This window comes from Urocitellus parryii, chromosome 5, assembly GCF_045843805.1.
Source record: "Urocitellus parryii isolate mUroPar1 chromosome 5, mUroPar1.hap1, whole genome shotgun sequence".
NCBI lineage: Eukaryota > Metazoa > Chordata > Mammalia > Rodentia > Sciuridae > Urocitellus > Urocitellus parryii.
The window spans coordinates 94,547,810-94,569,940 of NC_135535.1; the positions used below are offsets into that span (position 1 = coordinate 94,547,810).

Consider the following 22,131-nt stretch of genomic DNA (forward strand, 5'->3'; position numbering starts at 1 on the left):
GAAATCCCTGCTCAACTATACAATCCCTACTTCTAGCACACATCCAGCCACTTAATTCAACCTGGTTCCCAGCTTGGGGCTGCAGTGAGTTTTCCAGGCAGTACCAACTTTGGAAACTACCTCCATGGTTACCTCCCTTTCATCATTGACATTCTCTAGATTGTTCACTTAGCCTTGGGCCCCTGTCTGCTCATATTGCAGTAGTTTTCTGGAAGCCACCTGGTACCTTGGTAAGAACACTCACATTTGGAATGATAAAAACAAACAAAACAAAATGACAGTAACAACAAAAACCGGTAACATAGGTGTTTTTTGCTCCTTTGCTTACAAATTTCATCATCTTTGGGAAATTATTTAACCTCTCTGAAGCTAAGTCCCTCTTCTCATCTGTGAAGGGCTAGCAACTACAATACTCAAGGAAGGCTGTAAATATTAAATGAGTTGAAGAATGCAAAAACAGGTCTAGGATAGCATATTACTTCTTTGTTAGGTTTTCAGCATGGTGGGGTATGACTCCAAGACAAATCTTATAACACTGGTCTAGTATGGATGGTGGAAAGCTTTGGAACTTTCTTAGATATAGAAATATGAATTTCTGTTGAATTCATCATTTATGTCTTTCCATGCATCTCTCAGCTTCCAACCCAGCCTGGATTTTCTTCCAGTCATTTACTAGCCTTTGACTAATTTTTTTTCTTTTCTTTTTCTTCTTTTAATCTTCTCCTTTAGATATTATGGGGATAAGTAAGTATATTTCCAAGAAATATTGTGAAAATTATTTGAAGAAAGGAATAGAAAACACCACGTAGTGACGCTTTCATATGCAAGGTTTTAATTCAGGAAAGTCGGTCTGCCAGAGCCTGGAGGCCTGGAACTGAGCAAAGGAGAGAAGCCAGCCTTGGGTGCAGTACTTTAAAGGCGGCATCTCAGGCTGTCAAGCTTGGGAGGCAGCAGTGCGGGAGGAGCCAGCCCCAGGCCCCAGCAGGGGGCGCCAAAGCGCCTCACTGCAGCATCCTGGCCGTGGAGCGCAGCGGCCTCAGCCGGGCAGTGCTCGCGTCCTGCCGCAGTCTCTCCGCCGCTAGTCCCAGCCAGCGCTAGGCAGGCGACCCCTGCTGCCTGGCCACCCACACTTGCTACTGTTGCTTCTTCCACCCGCGATCGCAGCTTGGCAAGTCCGAAACGCAGCCTGCAGCCTGGGCGGGTCAGCGCGGGAGGGCCTCGCGGTCTTAGGGGACCGACTACGAACTTGCAAAGGACCGCCGCTCTCCTGGCCTGGAGAGTGTGAACAGGTGAGTGTCACGCACGTGTCTAGGTTGCTCCTTTGGGACGACTCCCTGCAGACCCGTTTTAAGTCCTGAGCCCTCGGCCTCTGGGTCAGTTCTCCTAGTCGCTGGGTCTTTGTAGGGTGTCTTTGGAGTTCGCTAAGAGATGTGAACGCCAGCACCCAGGCTTGACAGCACTCTCTGAGCTGAGACTGGGAATGCCCTTTTGATATAAGTGACATTTACTCTCTAGTTTGAAAGCCAGTGACCTTCAGTCCACAAGGAGCTTGTCTATGGGTGCAGGATACCTGTTGATTTCAGAGTAACGCCATAGCCAAGGGGCTTGCACAATTATCCTTGTTGCTGTGGGTGCTGCGTGGTGATAAGATAAGGGAAAATTCCTAGTAATGGAACCAGGAAAACTTGATTTCAAAACCAGAGAAGGATTGGCTCCAAGAGAGGAGAATCTCATTCCCACGACCGACCGACCGGACTAGGTTCTTTGCTCCCTTTAAACAGCTGCACTTAGTTAGAAAAATGATTATAAAGATGCTCCCCTCTCCCCCTCCCCCCGCCCCTGAAGAGGAAGTAGAAAGCATGAACCTTGGTAAGTATAGTCTTGGGAATCGTTTACAAGGAATGAAACCTTTTCATAAATAAATAAATAAGGTTCTAGTGACTAATGTCATAGGTCTAAATAGAGTCTGAGCACCTCCAGAGTAGCTGCTTTTGTTTATATATGCTCAATGTAAGTGTGGAATGGATCAATGAATGCATTAGTAATAATACAGAATTTGGAGCTAGGTTTTGCTTTATATTTTCTATTAATTCGTGTTTGGGGAGGGGGACTACACCTTTAATTTGAATATTTAGGACTTTACCTTTAGGATTGATAGGAATTGAAAGTTTTGTCTCTGCTAAAGCACTATCTACCCACATAAGAAGTGAAGGGCAACTTCTAGCCATAGTCAGAATATTTCTGTAGAACATTAGAAAAAAAAAACTGTTTTCTTAGATCCATGTTATGGAAGGGCTCAGATTATGAGCTATTTGAACATCAGAATCTTGGCAGCAGATTCTTTATTACAACACTTTATACATTTATCTTTGTTTTCTATCTTGTCAAATGTAACTTTTCATATTTTCATGAGAGAAATAAAATGAACAATCTATGTCAGTTTTGTGTCTTCCTTTAAAGTGATTTTTTTGTTCTAACTATACATAAGGTTGATAATAACCAGCTGTAGCTTTATTAGGTTATAAATGGAAAAAATAACCCACATAATCTTTCTTTCATATGTGAAAGTCCTATGCCTCTGAGGCGATTTGGGAGTTACTGAAATATGTGACATTTAAAAAAACTTGTTTGATGAGATTTATGAAGCATTAATCAAATGGACAATTATGTGTCTTTTATATACATGAGAATAAGCCATTTTTGAGTGGAATAGTCAATTATTTTTATGCAAGTTTTTGGCACTTGTATATTTCAAAGAAATGCTAACCAGAAACTATTCTCACCTAGAGTTTTTATAGTTAGTATTTCTTAATATATTCTGCTTCTGTGATGAAGCACTGAACCTGAAACACAGAGGCCTTTTCTTAATGAATACATGTAAAATGACGAATAAAGAAATCCTTTTATCTTTAGCCAAAAGTATGGGACTGGACAAATTGCAGATGTTTAAGCTTTTGGGTTTTGTACTATTAATGATTACTAAGATTTTTCATTTGAAAATGAAGTAAACAATAGCTAATGTTAATAGCTTTGCTCAGAGAAAGCTCTGGCACTTTGGAAATCAGCAACTACAAAAATTGTTAGGTACAACTTGATGGCTTCAGTGCATAATGTAAAAAATATTTTTGTGTTGTTTCTTTGTGGAAATAGTTTGTCAGAAGGATTTTTCACTTTTTCTCTTTCTCTTCAGTTCTTTTTAAAAGTTGTAGATGAAAAAATGCTGGAAGGAGAAGTTAACACATATTTATTTCAAGTGTATATTTATAGACTGGAAAATGGGTACTTTGTGGACTGTTGTGACCAAGTTTAACACAGACAAACTTGAAGTTTAGTATTTGTGTTGAAATCATTGGTTGCAGAAGTTCTGAGTGGGGAAGTTTGCAATACATGTAAAAGATGTGAGCCCTACTGTGAGTAGCTGGGCTATTGCACAACTGTGGCATGCAGATAATGGAGAGCAAACCTCTCAGAGAACTTTTGCTGTGTCAGTTTCTCAGGTCACATGTCAAGTAGTGAATATAGTGGAGGCCACAGTGAAGTGATTGAATAGCCAGAGCCAGAGGGGAATAGTGCATATGGTGAAAGGGGAAGGTGAAAGTCAAAATATTATAAACAAGAAATATCCCATGCTGGAGATCCCACAAAGAGCTGAATAAACATGCTGGAAAGTAGAAGCCTGGAACGGAGCAAAGCATTCTAACAGATGCTAGGCTACTCGAAGAGTTCCAAGGAAAAGAAAAAAATAGACTTGTTTTGAGCTACTTCATAGACAAAAGTAAGGACATGTGAGAAGAAGTGATAGAAAGCAGATTGGAGATCAGTAGAAGAAAGATAGTTCTAATTAGAAGGGACTGACTAGAAATGGAACAGTTTTTAGATGTAATGAACCCACCTTCCATTGCTGAAAGTAGTAAATCAGGCACAGGATGATTATCTGGACATGCAGACTCTTGCAATGACTAAAAGATCCCTCTGGCTGTCCTCCCAAGGATCTTTCCAAGTTTACATGTCCTTGGTGGTAAGAACCTAGATGTATTCCAAAGCACCAACCTATATAAAATGTGCTTACGCTCTATACAATGTCACATGCCAACTGTTAGGACAATATTAGAACTCATTTTTTAAGGGTGCCACAAAAAAGGACTCCGAATTTGGAGCATGGCATTTATCTTTTCTTTCTTTCTTTCTTTCTTTCTTTCTTTCTTTCTTTCTTTCTTTCTTTCTTTCTTTCTTTTCTTTCTTTCTTTCTTTTTGCCTTCCCTCCCTCCCTCCCTCCCTCCCTCCCTCCCTCCCTCCTTTCTTTCTTTCTTTCTTTCTTTCTTTCTTTCTTTCTTTCTTTCTTTCTTTCTTTCTTTCTTTCTTTCTTCTTTTTGTACCAGAGCATTTTTATTGACTTCATAAACATATTTCTTATACAACTTGACCATGTGATCTAGTGTAAACTGAGATAAAATTTAACCCTGAAATGGAAAATTGAATTGTGTGGCAATGAAGTTGATCATTTATTCATAAAAAAAATGGTACTCAAACCAAAGGGAAATAAAGAGCTTCAAGATGACTCCATCTGTGTGCTGGATACTTACAGATGGATGACAAATACACATATTCAATACTCCAAGTGTATTGACTGCCAAGAAACAATGATATTGAGTATGTAAATGCACATGTTGGATCAAATGGATTCAAATTCAATCCACCATTAACTAGTTGAACAGCTTATAAGTCGATTACTATAGCACTCTCATAGGATGGGGATGAAGATAAATTTAGAAAATGTTGGTAAAGTGAATGTGACTGGCATAGAGTAGATATTTAATAAATATTAATTCGTTTTCCAGTCACTTATGAATTTTCAAATCTCTTTTGTCTAAGGACTGTGAATTCTTCCAAGACTTACAATGATACAGTGAATCCAGAGACTGGGACCAAAAACATTTGCTCAGCTCTTTAGTTTTAACAACAGTAAGTTCTACCATCCCCCATCATGGCTAAAAGTGCAGAGGTCAAGCTGGCAGTATTCGGGAGAGCAGGAGTGGGCAAGTCAGGTAAGACTCTTGTTGTGGTTGTTGTGTGTATATGTGTTTGGGCGCGCGCATGTGTGTATTTGCTACTGCTTCTTATGATTGGACAAGTGGGTGGTAGGCATTTCTCATATTCTCACTGGCTGTTCTTTTATATGAATTTCTTTTTCTTTATCTGTAATTCTTATGTTGTGTAAATGACTGTATGTATGTACCATTTTTCTTAATAATAAAGTAGTTTTGCTGATAATATACAAAGAAATGGATATATCATAGTTCTTGGTATTCTGAGGGAGGATATTAAATGAACTCCAAAAAAAATCAGATTGTGGAAATTGAAAAATATATTTGCTCTTTACTCTCTGTGAGAGCCTAAGGGGTCAGTTTTCTATCTCATTCATTTTGATATTCTCAGAAAACAGTGTAATGTCAAGGATGTATTCAGTACTTAATAACTGGTGTTGAATGAATATATATTTATGAGAAACAAAATTACATTATTGTCCAACACTTTTAAGCTAGAGGAGGACGCTAAGACAACCATTACCAATGCTCTGGGATGAATTTTAATCAGTAAATTTTGGCTTGCATTAATAATTCAAAGGCTTTTTTATTCCCCACCAGAAAAAAAGGTTTTCATACCTTTAAGATTACGGGTGAAATGTTGGAATCAAGAAATGTAACTGATATTCAATTTGTACACAATGTTTTAAATTTTATAATAAAAATATACTAACAGAAATGTTGCTAAAATATCAGGAAAATGTGGCTTCTCAGAGACTGACTTGCTGTCTTATTGGAGGAAGGAGCCATATTTGACTTTGCACACAGTGTTTCTGGATCTCAGGAAAGGACTCAAACAGGAATCTAGTGAGTGCATGTTGGTAGAGGGAAACCCATTTGGAAATAAACTGGTAATCCAATGCAGCAGGTAATCCACATGATCTCAAGTACACACACACACACACACACATAAGCATATTTCAGTTCCGTGACTGACTGACTTCTCTTTCCTGGCCTACTCTCTCGTTATTTTCAGCAGTCATCTTCCCTATTATAACTCTTACTCTCTATTTTTCTTTTAATTTTCTCATGAGCTTTTGCTTCCACCATGCTTTTCTTCTACTTGCTATTTGCTTTCACCCCTGGCAGAATCCGAGCTAGGAAAATAGTTGGCAAGGCTAAGAAACTGCCGGCATTCACAAGATTGAAGCTGGTTAAACCCCTTCCTCTTAATCTCAACGTTTCCTAATGGTGTGAGAACCTGGCTTCTGTAGCTGTCGACAGGAGCATGGGACAGGCCTGCGCTACCAACTACAGCTTGTCCAAGTTCTTGTGAATGAAGGGCTGGGCTGGCCATGTATTATTTGTTCATTCCACACGTACCATAAACAGTAAGGGAAAGGGATTTTTTTTTTTTAAAAAAAACCTCATATCACCTATTAAAGTAAACTCCACATGGTTTAAAAATATAAATCAGCTGGAAGAACCACTTGATGCTGTGTATACCCATTCCTTTCCCATCTTCCCCATCAGGAAGCACGTGCTACCTCCCTCTATTAAGGCTGATCCATCAAGCCTGAGCTATGACGCCAGCTTCTCTGTCTTTCCCTGAATTGTTTCAATTATTCCTGTCATTCTCTCCTGACCTGTTTCCCCTGAGCATGACTCTGTCCACTGTGCTATCTTTGTTTTTTTTCTCAAGTGAACTTTTTCCCATCTCCAATTCATTATTTAAAACAGCAATCTTGAAAAAGTCACCCCTGGTTAATACTTAACAAAACTGATGAACGTTTTCTAGTCTGATCTTCTTTGACCTCTTTCTACCGTATAACACAACCACTCTTCTCTTCCTTCCCAAGCTCCATGGCTGCCTGCTCCTTGGCTTTCTGCTCCCTCTCTATTGCCCCTAACAGCTGCCTTCATCCGCCTTTAGGAAACTGGGTCTTTGCATGCATCCTCTTGTCTTCTTAGTCCATGAGCTATCTCTCTGGATGATTCCTCACAACCATAGCCAAAAATAACACCTGCACCCAGAAGACAACTTCTGCTGATTAGTTTTATTTGATGTAAAATGCTGAGGTTTAAATTGCTCACCAAGTCCTTTACCAGCTCGAAAATTGTGATTCTTAGTAAACGAACCTTCTTTGGACTGGTTTCTCTGTCCACCTTTTATACATTCACCATTTTCATTTGGGTGAAAATGACCATAATAGACTTTGTACCTTCAACAATTGCCTTTTTAGTCTGCCACCTGTAGAGACCTTGTTTCCCTATTTCAACATCAGGCTGTTTGCTTGAGACCTGTCACCACACCTCACATTTGAAAAGTACCACCAGTTTGACTTGCACATGGGAGAACACTTTTCCTATAGTTCAGTGCCAACAACCTCAGACTATTTCATACCTATCGATTTTGAAAATAGATGGTAGCAGTACTGAATTCATGTTTATTTTTATTTATTTGTAATATGGCTCTATCTTGTCTCTGCCTTGTCATTGTCCCACACTGTCACTTTTCTACTATAGAAGCTAGCTATATCAGTCTCATAAGTAAAGTTTGCATTTTTTTGACATGGTGTGATTTTTTTTATTGGTTGTTCAAAACATTACAAAGCTCTTGACATATCATATTTCATACATTAGATTCAAGTGGGTTATGAACTCCCATTTTGCATTTTTAAGTCTGCAAGAAATTATTCCTGTTGCAATGTACTGCAACTCCTTAGTTACTCAGCTGCCTCCCAAGATTGGCCATGATCTTCCCTTGGGCCCTCACAATTTAATTTCTCCCCAAATAGTGTAGGAAGCATCCCTAAGAGAGCGAGCTTGAGATCTTGGGCTGGTAGAAACTGAGCATCTCTGTTTGACTTGGATCTGTGAGAATTGTTTTGAAGGCTTCAAGTCTTACTTGTCCCCCTCCTCTTTTCCCCATACTAAGTAGCAAATTGGTATTTGGGGATTATAAGACCATATTGTCCATTTCCTAATTAATAGTTAAATAACTGTCATCAATAACATGAGCTCTGGAATCACATGGTATTTGACTCACAGTTTTATGCTTTATTAACTGTCTGAATTTGGCAACTTGTGGCAAGTTACTTCTCAATTTCTTCACTTATAAAAAGCATATAGTAGTGCTTATATCAGTTATTAGGATCAAATGAATTCTATACAACTGTTTTGGTACATAGCAAATGCTCAACTACTAACTTGTATTAATATAATGTTTCCAAGTATGCTTATTTTAATTTAGAAGTTCTCTGGTGAACATGTATAATCGAAGATCTATTCAAGTGGGCATTTTGGTTTTTACAAAAGTCAGAAAGTTCATAAGATAAAAAAAAAAAAAACTTTATCTTTACTCAGCATACCGTCAATGTGCTTGGGCGCGCGCACACACACATACACCCCACATTTTTCTCTCTTTCTTGAACTCAAAGTCTGGTTAATGTCAATTACAGCTTGGCTACTGATGATTATAATAATCCTTTTTTATGGCTTATGTTCAATCTTGGAAAAATAGCCAGAAATATGTTGGTGTCATCAATAAATTAACACCCTTTAATTTGGAAAGTGCTTCTGGTATGTATTAGCTGACTTCCTGAGCCATGTGATAGATGGGCCCTCTCTGTTTAAAACAGAATTTAACATTAAGCAGAACTTTTGGGTTGACAGGTTGACCGTAGAAGTGTCAGCGGAGGCAAAATTTACTAAGGTGCTAACCACTAAGGAGGACTGATAAAACATGTGAGGGGCGTGCATGTGTATAATATGTGTGTGGCGGTATTTACATGGTCTATTGTCAATGTTCAGATCTTCCTTCTGTCTCGTTTCACCTTGCAGTTCCATCTTCAAGTGAGCTTGCTGGCTGAGAGGCAGTAGAGTGAGCACTGTGGGGGTGCTGCCTAGTGTAGGACAGGGTTTTCATCTTCTTCTACCCCACAGGGTAAACACTGACCTTCACTGACTGAGGGCAAAGCTCTGATAATGTGGCATGCAGGCTTACTTATGTGCATCAGCCTGTATTTTGACAGCCTCCAAGTAATTAAAGCGATAAGACTTGCCAATAAACCTGGAATGCACACATTTTTTTTTTATTTCAGTGCTTCCTATATTCATACTATTCAAGTTTGTAGTAAGTGTAGGAAGGCCTGATAGAAAAAAAAACTGAAATTTTAAATTTAGTTTCACAGTTGACATTCTCATTTTAGAATTGAAATTTCGTGTGCCATTGCAAAAATATGTTTCTTGAAAGGGCTAGTCTCAAAGTTAATTGAGTAATGCTATCCTCTAATTCAAAAACTAATTAATGCACTCACCCATGAAAGCTCAAGTTCATACACTCAGATTGCTGGACTATAAATTGGGTGCCCAATAAAACAAACTTGTGATATACTTTTCCCTTGGCATGAAGAGAAGTAGTTTAATTTTTCCTCAATTTTTTGGACCATTTTCTTGTTCTTGCCTGCTGTTCCCCTCACTCTCAATTATATATAAAAACATTAAGTTTTTTTCAATTTATTTTCAAATAAGACAGCCTCAGTTCTGATTTTAAATGTGAATTTCCCAATAAGTACCAAAAAACCTGTTATAATACATGTGTACCTCATGACAGATATATTGATGAGATCGCATATATATTAAATCAAACCCAGAAATATCAATAGCATTTTTCGACGTCAGGTTTCTTATATAATAATTTTTTGTGTTTTAAAACTTATTTTATATTTAAGTAGTTCTACCCCAGTTCTTTCCCCTCCTTTAGACTTTATGGTGCAGTACAATGCTTCTTAAGTGATGCTTTCAAAGTATTTATAATAGAAGAGAAGGATCCAGAGAGCTTTGGGGATGTAAACGTCTCATAAGCATGTGATTATTTGGTGAATTTTATTATTTATGTAAAACATATGCAAAATTTAATATTAAACCATAATATTGTTTGAATATAAAAGCAATTGCTTCCTGCCCAGTGAATAAAATGAATTCTTTATGTGTGCTCAAGATGGAGGCCAGAACCCTGATGAGCACCTTAGACCTGTTTTGACCTCTCCAGGTCGCAATCATCTTGTCAAGTTTGAGGACATTATTTTCTAAGATTATATAATCTCTTTTTCTTTACCATCAATTATGGCTTTTGAAGTTTTCGTTTTTCGACAAATAGTCATTATGTTCGTCATCCAATGATCAGATCAGGCTAATTAACATATCCATAACCTTAAATATTTGTCATTTCTTTGTAATTAGGACACGTGAAATCTTCCTTTAGATATCTTGAGATCTGTAATATATTAACTTATTAATAAGTTAACAATAAATCGATTAAAGTCACCAGGATGTGCAATAGCTCGTCAGAACTTATTCCTCTTGTTTGAGACTTCCTATCCTTTGACCAAAGCCTCCCCTTGCCCCATCCACTCCCATCCCCCACTCTGGTAAACATCATTCTACTGTCTACTTCTATGAATTTGGCTTTTGTAGATTCCTCATTTAAGTGAGATCATATGGTATTTGTCTCTTTGTGCCTGGCTTATTTCCTTAGTTAAAGTCTGCTAGTTCATCTGTATTGTTGCAAATCATAAAATTTCCTGTTTTTCATAAAGCTGAGTAGCATTCTGGTATGTGTGTGTGTGTGTGCATGTGTGTGTGTGTGAGTGCATGTTTTCTTTATTTTTCCAGTGATAGCCACTTTGGTTGTGTCATGGTATAGATGTAAGATTATATGATCTTAATGGTAATTTTTTAAAAACATTAGTCAAGTGTCCTAGCCCTGGAAATGTGTGTATGTGTGTGAAGAAGTTTTTCCTAGTTGGTTTTTTAAATCAAAGGATTGCCAGAAATAAGGTCCATTGATTCCTTGTGAAGTTGTTGGTTACAGGAATAGTTAGTTTTTAAAGGATTGGAGCAAAGGAGTGTAACTATGCTTGGGATGTTTTGCTGAGACTAGAAAAAAAATTGTCTTTTTGTTATCATAAAATAAGACAATATGGTTACTTTGGTTCCTAAAATTTATCTTTCTTTACCTGCACATGGAAAACCAAGAAGAAGCAAATAGCCTAGATGAGATAATTGCTATTTGTTTTGTCCATCCTAAGGGCAATAAAATGACATTTTCAAATTGCAGATGCCTATGGATATGTGTTAAAAACAGACCTCTAAGTAATTTATCCATTATTGTGAATTTTTCTTGCATGTCCAGCAAGAAAAGCAGAGATGAGGAATTGAGGTTAAGAGGACTGGGAAAAGAAAAGAGATGAAATGAAATTAAAATTAGTTGTTCATTGGTGACAAGTTAAATACTTTTAGATTGTCAATGACCAATTCTCAGTTAAAGCTTTTCTGTTAAGAAATGTCACAGTTGGCTGGGGGTATAGTATGATGGTAGAGTACTTTCCTAGCATGTGTGAGACCTTGGGTTCAATCCCCAGCCATGGAAAAAAAATCACTATCTTAATTGAAAATAAATAAATAAATAAATAAATACTTCAAAAATGTTCTGATGGGGCTTGGGGATGTGGTTCAGTGGTAGAGCAGCGGCCAGGCATGCACAAGGCTCTGGGTTCACTCCCCAGCCCTGCAAACAAATGAACAAACCAAAATGTTATGATGCGGGGAAGGGTGGGAGACTGGTACGAAAAGGAAAAATTAAAAACAAATAAAAAGAAAAATATATGGAAGAAATAATACTGGAGAACAAAATGAAACAAAACCAAGAATAATTTTTCAAAGTCAAAAGGATATATTTCTATCTCTGCTTTTTCAGTTTTAATATATTATTAAAATTTGATGGTTATTTATTTGTATTTGATGACTAATTTATTCATTAAGACATTACTTCTGTAGTTAAATATCCTGCATCTATTGATTCCTTTTTTTTTATTTTCAGTTCTACATGACAATAGAATATACATACATAGAGTATAACTTATTCTATTTAGGTTCCCACTCTTGTGATTGTACATGATGTGGAGTTGCCCTGGTCATGTGTGCAAATACAAGGCTATGAGAGTTATGACTATTAATTCTAATGTCTCTCCTATTCCTTTCCCCGCTCCCTTCCCTTCGTTTCCATTTGTCTAATCTAATGGACTTCTAATCTTCCCCTCCCTACTCTCCCTTGTTGTGGGTGAGCATCCATGAATCAGAGAGAACATTCAGCCTTTGGCTTTTTGGGATTGGCTTATTTCACTTAGCATGATATTCTCCAATATCACCCATTCACTGGCAAATGCCATAATTTCATTTTTTTTCTTTATGGCTGAATATATTCCACTGTGTATATATATACCACATTTTCTTTATCCATTTGTCCGTTGAAGGACATCTAGGTTGTTTCCATAGCTTGGCTATTGTGAGTTGGGCTTCTACAAAATTGGATGTGGCTGCATCACTGTTTTTAAGCCCTTTGGGTATAGACAGATTAGTGGGCTTAGCTAGGTCAAATGGTAGTTCCATTCTAAGTTTTCTGAAAAATCTTCATACTTTCCATAGTGGTTGCACCAATTTGCAGTCCCATCAACAATGTACGAGAGTACTTTTTCCCCCCACATCCTCACCAACATTTATTTTTACTTATATTCTGACTGGAGTGAGATGGCATCTCACTCTAATTGCATTTCTCTAATTGCTAGAGATGTTGAACATTTTTTCATGTTTTTTGACCACTCATGTACCATCTTCTGTGAAGTATTTGTTCAATTCCTTTGCCCATTATTGATTGGGTTATTTATTTTTCTGGTGTTAAAGTTTTTTGAGTTCTTTGTATACCCTGGAGATTATTGCCTTATTTGAGGTACTGGTGGTAAAGATTTTTCTCTCAATCTGTAGAATCCCTGTACACATTCTTGATTGTTTTCTTTGCTATGAAGATGCTTTTCAGTTTGATACCATTCCATTTACTGAATCTTTATTTTATTTCTTACCCTTTAGGAGTCTTGTTATGGAATTTGGTTCCTAAGATGACATGTTGGAAAGCTGAGCCTGCTTTTTCTTCTAGTAAGTGCAGGGTCTCTGATCTAATACCTAGGTCCTTGATTCACTTAGAGTTGAGTTTTGTGCGGATTGAAATAGGGGTTCAGTTTTATTCTATTCAATATGGATTTCCAGCTTTCCCAGCACCATTTGTTGAAGGGGCTATCTTTTCTCCAATGTATATTCATGGCACCTTTGTCTAGGATGAGATAACTGTATTTATGTGGGTATGTCTCTCTGTCTTCTATTCTGTTCCATTGGACTTCATGTATGTTTTGTGCCAATACCATGCTGTTTTTGTTACTATAGCTCTGTAGTATAACTTAAGATCTGGTACTGTGATGCCTCTTGTATCACTTTGTATGCTAAGGATTGTTTTAGCTATTGTGGGCCTCTTGTTTTTCCAAATGAATTTCATGATTGCTTTTCCTATTTATGTGAAGAATGTCATTGGGATCTTTATAGGAACTGCATTAAATCTGTAGAGTGCTTTTGGTAGAATGGCAATTTTGATAATATTGACTCTGCCTATCCAAGAACATGGGAGATATTTCTATTTTCTGAGGTCTTCTTCAATTTCTTTCTGTAGTTCTCATTGTAGAGGTCTTTCACCTCTTTTGTTAGATTGATTCCCAAATGTCTTATTTTCTTTGAGGCTTATGTAAAGGGGATGGTTTTTCTCATTTCTCTTTCAGTTGATATAACCTTGGTATATAGAAATACAGTTGATTTATTGGTATTGATTTTAAACCATGCTACTTTGCTGAATTCATTTATGAGTTCTAGGACTTTCTAGTAGAGTCTTTTGGGTCTTCTTAATATAGAATCATGGCATGGGAAAATAGGAGTATTTTGAGCTTTTTTTCCTATTCATATCCCTTTAATTTATTTCTTTTGTCTAATTGTTCTGGCTAGGGTTTTGAGAACTATGTTGAATAGGAGTGGTGAAAGAGGGCATCCCTGTCTTGTTCCAGTTTTTAGAGGAAATTTTTTCAGTTTTTCTCCATTTAGAATGATGTTGGCCTTGGGTTTAGCATATACAGCTTTTACAATGTTAGTTCCTATTATTCTCTAGTTTTTCTGTTGTTTTGAACATGTAGGGGTGCTGAATTTTGTCAAATGCTTTTTCTGCATCTATTGAGATAATCATGTGGTTCTTATCTTTAAGTCTACTGATGTGGTGAATTATGTTTATTGATTTCCATATGTTGAACCAATCTTGCATCCCTTGGATGAACCCCACTTGATTATGGTGCAAATATCCCTATTTGCCCATGCCATTATTCTGTATTTACTTAATATACTTCTGTATGTAATTTGCTAGTATTTTATTGAGAATTTTTGCATCAATGTTCAACAGGGGTATTGGTCTGAACTTATTTTTCCTTGGTGAATAATTGTCTGGTTTTGGTATCAGAGTGATGCTAGCTTCATAGAATGAGTTCCAAAGGGTTCCTTCCTTTTCTATTTCATGGAACATTTGTGTAAGTTCTTCTTTGAAAGGTCTTGTAGAGCTTGACTGAGAATCCATCTGATTCTTAGCTTTTCTTTGTTGGTAGGCTTCTAATAGTGTCTTCAATTTCATTTAAATGAAATTGAAGACACTATTAGAAATTGATTTGAATTTGAAATTGATTTGTTTAAATTTCTGTTCTCTTGATTCATTTGGATAGTTCATATGTCTCTAGAAATTTGTTGATGTCTTCAAGATTTTCTGTTTTATTGGATTATAGATTTTTAAAGTAGCTTTTGATTATCTTCTGTATTTCATTGGTATCCATGGTGATATTTCCTTTTTCATTGCAAATTTTAGCAATTTGGGTTTTCTCTGTCTTTTTCTTTGTTAGTTTGGCTAGGGGTTTATCAATTTTGTTTATATTTTCAAAGAATAGTGGTTCCATTTTGATCTTGACTTTTTTTCTAGGCAACTGACAAGAACTAACATTAAGGGGAATTAAATAAATTTTAAATCATCGGTGTAATTTCCCTTTTTATTCCTGGTATTTCTCCAACTTATAGGTTTGGGGAAATCAGCCAAATTTCAAGGTGGTACTGGCCTTGAAGCCAAAATTCCAGTGCAAATGCATGTCTGTTGCCATAGCTGCCTTTGAAAATTGATGTAGTTTCAGAAAAACAAGCATAGCTTCTTTCACCCCATTAAAAATATTGTAAAGGCAAAACAGTCTGAAATAGGTAATTTCTGCATGAATAAACAGATATGCAAAACTTATATGCATATGTATGAGAGACATTTATTATAGAGTGTCTTGGATAGATCTCCTTGATGGCCGGTGCTAGAGCCAGGGTTAGAATCCTAGTTTATGACTGTGCAAAGCTATTGCAACTTTTATACTAAATATTTTCATTTTGTATCATGCAGTTCTTTTCCACTTCCATTTAAACATTTTCTGTCAGGAATGAGATGACCATTGGAATTTTATAAGAACCCTGTAAAACCTGACGTTATGTTTTATAAGAAATCCAGTAATCAGTGAACAACTAATGCATGGCAAAAGCCTCTGGAAGTACCAGATGTGTTGTCAATGATGACTTTTTTGCACTTAAGGCCTCCCAGAAAATTAAATGGGGCCCACCCACATTATCCCGAGTAATCTCCTTTACTCGGGATAATGTGGGTGGTATTATCTACAACTACATCTACAAATTACTTCATATTATCGCCTACATTAGTGTTGAATGCATGCATACTACAGCCCAGCCAAATTAACACATGAAACTATTACAACTCTTCCTGTTGGTTGCTTTAACTTCTTTGGAACCAAAGACTTTTTAGCTTCTCCTCATGGACATTAACTTTCACAGTTTAGAGTCACATAGACATGATAAATCTCTCTTCTTATACAGCCCCTCACATACTTGGAGATAACTAGCATGCCTTCACTCAGGCCTGAGTTCTTTCTTCCTAGTCTAGGGACAAATAGTTACTTCATTTTCTGCAAAGAGATTCTGGTTTCTAGTAACAGCATTCTTCTCCCTGATACACTCCACCATGCACTCTATGAAGTGTGGGGCCAGGAATGGAACACAGTCATTGCAGAGGTGGTTCACTCAGAACAGAGCAGAGCAGAGCTGTGATTTGGCTTCTAGACACTGCTGCTAAGGCATCCTACGGTCACTGCTGCTTTCAGGGTGACAGGGGATAAGATGATCGCCCATGGAGAGAATTCATTGCAAATGAAGGCTTTGGGGCTTGCTGTTTTGTTTTGGTATGTCCTTTTTTTGGTTTTTTAATAGATGCTATTGCTGAGCCAAATATTCCCAAACCTATACCTAAACAGGGTGTGAGTGTTTAGCCCAGGTGTAGAAGTTTATTTTCATCCTCTTAAATATTGTTTTGTTAGATTGAATCAGTTCTTCTGGCCTGTCAGGAGCCTGTTGGATCCACATATGTTTTGCCCCTCCCTGCTTTCTGTCATCTGGAAGTTTGTTCACTTTGGAACATTATAGAACTTTGATGCTCTTAAATCATAGAATTTTCTATTTTCCCATATTACTTAACTCATTAAAATGAGAAATCCCATTTTTAAAATAACTTATAACTTAGATGGGTTTAAAAAAAAAGCATAGGTCTTTGAGTCTTGGTGTAGGGACATAAACACCATGACACATTATTCCCATGTTTATTAAATAACTTCTGTTTAGGACACATACCATAAAAAATGATATGGGAGGAAGTCTCACAGTAATAATCTATTATTTTGTATTGTCTTTTATATCTCTTGTTTCTGTGTTACATGTTTTTCTTACAACTCAAGGTACATTGCTACATAAATTTTTTACAGTTTTCAAACATTGTTGGCTCAAGTATCACTTATATACAGAAACTCATTTTCCAGATATTTATTCCAAGATCTGTATTTATTTATACTTCTGTACTGAAATGGACGCATTCATGGATTCAGATCTGCTACTACAAATTAGAGCAGAGTGTGGGCTAGTTTTCTTTATTGGGTTATGGCAATCAATGAAACTTTGCCATGCCTCACAATCATCTGGAGGGTTCGTTAAGCTCTGTGTTTCAGAACATTATTTCCAGGGGTACTGACTCAGTAAACACTTCTAGACCCAAGCATTTCAGATAAGGGATACTCAATATGTACCAAATTTTGTAGGTCTGTAATGGGGCCAGAGCATTCACGTTTCTAATGGTTCCCTGGGTGATGCTGATGCCAGTCTAGGGCCCACACTTTAGGAATCCTTACGTTGTTTGATTATTTGCTAAGTATTCAATTTCCATTTGCAAAAAAAAAAAAAAAAGTTCCAACTTCCAAAAAAAGTATCACATATGTAGTTTTTTATGAGTTGTGTGTGATAGACACTGTCAGGTACTGTTGAAGGTACAGATGATAAAGTGATAAATAAAAGAGACACACACTCTGCTCTGTGGTGTTAACTTTATAGGGTGGGAGTAGACAAAGTGTGTGGAAAATTACCCTGTGAGGCAGATTAAATGTGAGGCTTTTTTGTATTTCCTTAAAATTAGGACTTCTCATTTACATCAGAGTAGGGTAAATACTATTTTTTTTAAGTGTCCACCACAACATCTGTGACATTCTGAACTTTGAATTTAAGATGATTCTCTGAGCTGTTTGGCAGGAGTGGAGTGGGTTGGGCTGATCTGCAGTGGTAAGTGGCTGAAATAAAACATGTCGTCTGACTAGAATACAGGGTGACCACACCTACTCTGAAAATATGAATCTGAAATGCTCTGAAATTTCAAACTTTTTAAGTGCTGATAAAGGTGCTCAAATTGTTTCCAATTTGGGAACACTTCAGATTTTAGATTTTTCAGATTAGGGAGGCTAAACTGATAAAGTCTATACAAAATCTGAGGAATTATAAACCTGAAACACTTCTAGACTTAAGCATTTCAGATAAGGGATACTCAATATGTACCAAATTTTGTACTGACAGAAGCTAAGCAGACCACCTAGAAATTGAACCCATAACCTTGAGTTTCTTAACAGCGTACTCCATAGAGTTAAGTCTTATGTAGAACTAAAAGTAACAGAGTTGTTCTTTTCTCAATATTTGGAAAAAAAGTATTTTAAATTGCTCTTTGATAAGTGATGTTTATAAACTTATGCAGTAGTCGAGTAGAAGGAACTACAGTGTTGAGAAAAGTTCATGGATTTCCGCTGTTTTAGGTGAAAGATAATGTTTTTTTCTCAATGATACGTTTCCTGTTGTTTAAAAAATATTTTTAAAAGTTCTCTTTTGTCTTGTGCCATTGGACAGTAACATAATAGGTAAAGCCAAAATAAAAAAAAATTTAGAGTAAAAATGGCAAATATTTATTTGTCTGAAAAGTAACTGACTTCTTTTTGCAGAGCCCCATAAATCACCACTGAACCTAACAGCTAAGCCAGCTTTCTAGTCATTTGGCAACACATGTTAAGTTAAATGTTTTTAAGGAAAACTCAGCTACACATGGTAATAGGAACAATGCTTATCGCTTCCAATGCCTGGAACTTTTTTCCATTCCAATATTTTATATCTTGAATCTATTTTTTTATCAGTATTCCAAAAGAGGTGAATTCAGGAACATAGTACATTTAAATTCTTGAGCCCAAAATATAACTCATAATTTTTTATGTCTCCCATTTATCAATTTATAAATATTTATGAAAATCCTATTACGTTCCCAAGTCTTCTGTCCTCTTCTCCATTAACCTCTACTGTAAGCTCAGTAAAATGCAGATGTTTATAGAGGAACTCCAAAGCACCGTGTAAAATTGTTCTGGTCCTCAGACCACAGTGTTTTGAGGGACTGTATGGCTTATGATTAAAAATCAGCTAGTAATAGTTTGTGTTCAGCCGAATGAGAGATTTTTACAACTTTTCATCTTCAATTGAGAGAGAGAGGGAGAGAGAGAGAGAGAGAGAGAGAGAGAGAGAGAGAGAGAGCGAGCGCAAAGAGACACAAGGAAGCTTTTGGAGGGAATTGATACCCTAATTGTAGCAATGAAATCACTGGCATATGCCTATGTCCAAACTTATCTAATTGTAAATATTAAGTGTATTTAGTTGTAAAAATTAAGTGTAATTTTTGTATATAAATTATACTTTAACAAAGTTATATAAGAAAAGGCAAAGGAACAATAAAATGATAAAAAGAAGGGAAAGGAAGTAAATGGTGTTTAGAGAGGTAGAGAACTTTGTGAGGCTTATTGACTCGGTCACAGGAAAGGCCCTTTCAAAGTTTTGTGGGGCCAGCTCTTCAATCTCTACCTCCCTCAGTGGCAGGAGCAGGAGTTTGGAATCAGGCCTTGATTAACTGGTCAGTTAACTTTAGTGAACCCTCTTCTCTTCTTAGGTAAAATGCCAAATGAAAATAGCATTTGTTTGTAAGGGCTGTTGTGGACCCAAACCACACTGAGATATAGTATTAATTAACAAATATAATAATGAGGTAATGTTTGGATATCATTTACTATCAGTAAACCACTTCTTATAGGACTTTAGAGCCGTGAACTTCCACAACACTCCAGGCCTCCATCCTATTTTTATCCCTTCTCTGCCCATGAGTAGATTGAGTTCCGGTTGAGTGAATTAGGAACATGCCCAGGATCATAAGGTAGTGATGGGATTTTGGCAGAGTTAGGATTCAAACTCAGGCAATTTGGCTCTAGTGTCTGCTTTTATCCCCAGTATTCTAAAAATTTCTTTTAAAATGCATAACTGTAGGAGATCAACGAATGTGTTCTTCCTCTCTGCCTCCCTCTTTCTCTGAGGAACACTCATTTAGATTAAACAGTATCTATGAAAATTCTTTACTTCACTTGAACATTGCTAGAGAAAAATGAGGAACCTGACCAGAAGAAACTGTAATTAAACTACCAAAAGATTTTACAGTCTTAAATTTGTATTCAACCCAGTTTTAAAAATAGTATTCCTATTCCAAATTCTGCCTATGATTTCATGCTGAAACCTCTTATTTGGTTCTCATGGCCCAGCAGTATGTGAAAGAGGTGTTAAGGGAGGAGAATGGAAATTGTAAAGACAAAACAGTACAACTTTTAATAAGTAAAAAATGTGCAGTGTGTTAAGTATCCTTACTGGAAAGGGAGGATATATTAAAAATTGACCTGGAAGAGCCCCAGAAGCAAAACTCAGAAGCTTTTGAAAGCACAAAACTCCCAACATTTCAACATTAAGGAAAATATATGGTTAAGTCAACATTTTTAAATGATGATATGTGTTGAAAATATTGGATTGCAAAAAACTTCTTCATTATTCATCACAATAGAAGGGTGATTTTTTTTTTCTTTTCGCTGAAATACAAGATGTTCTTGTGAACCAAATAGATGGAAGAATCAAGCTCCTACACAGGGCAAAATGCCAGAAGTCTTCAAACATGTTATGAAGGCAGATTGGTTAGGATTGGATCCCATCAGATAACTGGAGATCTTTTATCTTCTATGAATAATTCATGATTAATTATTGCTGGAGGTTTGTAGGTCAGTAAATTTTGTTAAAACCATGATGCTTCTTATAAAAGCAAGGGGCCACTGTCATTTATTGTTGCTGATAATTTTTTTATTCTATTATTGGTTATTCAAAATTACAGTATGATGTCTTTTTTAAAATGAATGATTGACACCCGCAGCATTTTTTAAAAATATATTTATTTTTTAGTTTTAAGTGGACACAATATCTTTATTTTACATTTATGTGGTGCTGAGGATCAAACTCAGTGCCTCAAGCATGCTAGGCAAGCACTGTACCACAGAGCCACAACCCCAGCCCCAACATGCACAGCTTTGATGGCAAAGTAGAAACTCTATTAGATCATTTTCTTGGGTCACCTTTTTCAGATTCAGAAGAATAGAAGTTTTCTTCAGTGCAAATTAAGAAAGCCCTCAAATTAACCATCACTGAGACAACATAAGCTATTGTAAATGTGTTTTATTGAAAGCATCATGAAACAAGATTTTAAAAGTTATCTCTACATAATGTAGCATTACCATAGTTTGCAACAAGTCCATATTTTTTGTCTTATTTGTCATCTACAGAATATTCATTATATTTTACCAAACACCTTTGTCTCTTGGATCAGCCAAGATTATTTATAGACAGACCTGTCTCTTGTTATAATATCATTTCTACTATTAGTATGTTTTGTTTCTAAAATACATTAGTTTGAATGAACCAAAATCACATCACTAAAAACCTTTTTTAAAAAAAAATAGGTAAAGGGTTTTATTTTAGCAAATGCAGACATACTAAATAAAACAAAAGGATTGTCAAGAAATATCAAGTTCATTTTAATCTTGGAATGCTATTTTTATAAAGGTACATTAACACAGGTAGCAATAAAATTGAACTACCCAGGTCCTAATGATACTGAACTAGCTACTAGTTTAAATTATATGATTTTCAGATCTCTACTGTTATATGATGAATGTGTGTGTATGTGTTTTGACTTAAATTGCTACTCCAGAAAATCAGAACCTAAACCATCTGTGAATTGTAATGTTTTCAAGACTTTAAATGTGTAGAAAGTTTTGAGATAATAAAAAATTTATTATTTAGTCTTATGTTTAGCTTTTCCCTCTGCACATGGCAAACACTAGTCTAGAATATAATATTTGATACAATGTATAAACTCTAGAAACAACAGCAACTGAAATACTTCAAAACAGCTATACTGTGGGTGGTGTGATAAGGAGGAATGGTGAGACAGGTAACATTACAAGATTTGAGGACCATTCACCAAGAAATGTAGATGTGCTTTGGAAGCTGAAGGAGACAGGGAAATTAGCCCTGTCCTAGCATGTCCAGAGAGATCCTTAAGACCTACATTAGACTTCTCACCCACAGAACTGCAAGAGGGTGAATTTGTATTTTTTTAATAGTTTGTGATAACTTAGATTCTTATGCATGATAACTGAGCATGGCTCCCAAAAGCTTTGATTTCATACTCATGTCTAAATTAGTATGGGAAGATACTACAGAGAATGGATATATTCTATACAGAATAAGGTGTCTGGATCTGTACACACTCCTTACCCTGAGGTTCAAATTAGCCTTTGGAATCCCAAGCAGACTTGGGGCTCACCAAATGGAACCAACATCCTGGAGTTATAGTTAATTTCTGAAATTTAGGGGATCACAT

General features: G+C 36.4%; 1 protein-coding gene across 1 annotated transcript in view; it reads left to right on the forward strand.

The window, feature by feature from the left end:
• The first annotated feature begins 1,102 nt into the window (after positions 1-1,102).
• The window catches only part of Rerg (RAS like estrogen regulated growth inhibitor), a 116,614-nt gene continuing 95,585 nt past the window's right edge, over positions 1,103-22,131 (forward strand). The window contains exons 1-2 of the mRNA XM_077798971.1: positions 1,103-1,289; positions 4,873-5,045. Of these exons, the coding sequence (XP_077655097.1) occupies positions 4,985-5,045 (61 nt within the window). The 5' untranslated portion in view covers positions 1,103-1,289; positions 4,873-4,984. The remainder of the gene's footprint in view (positions 1,290-4,872; positions 5,046-22,131) is intronic.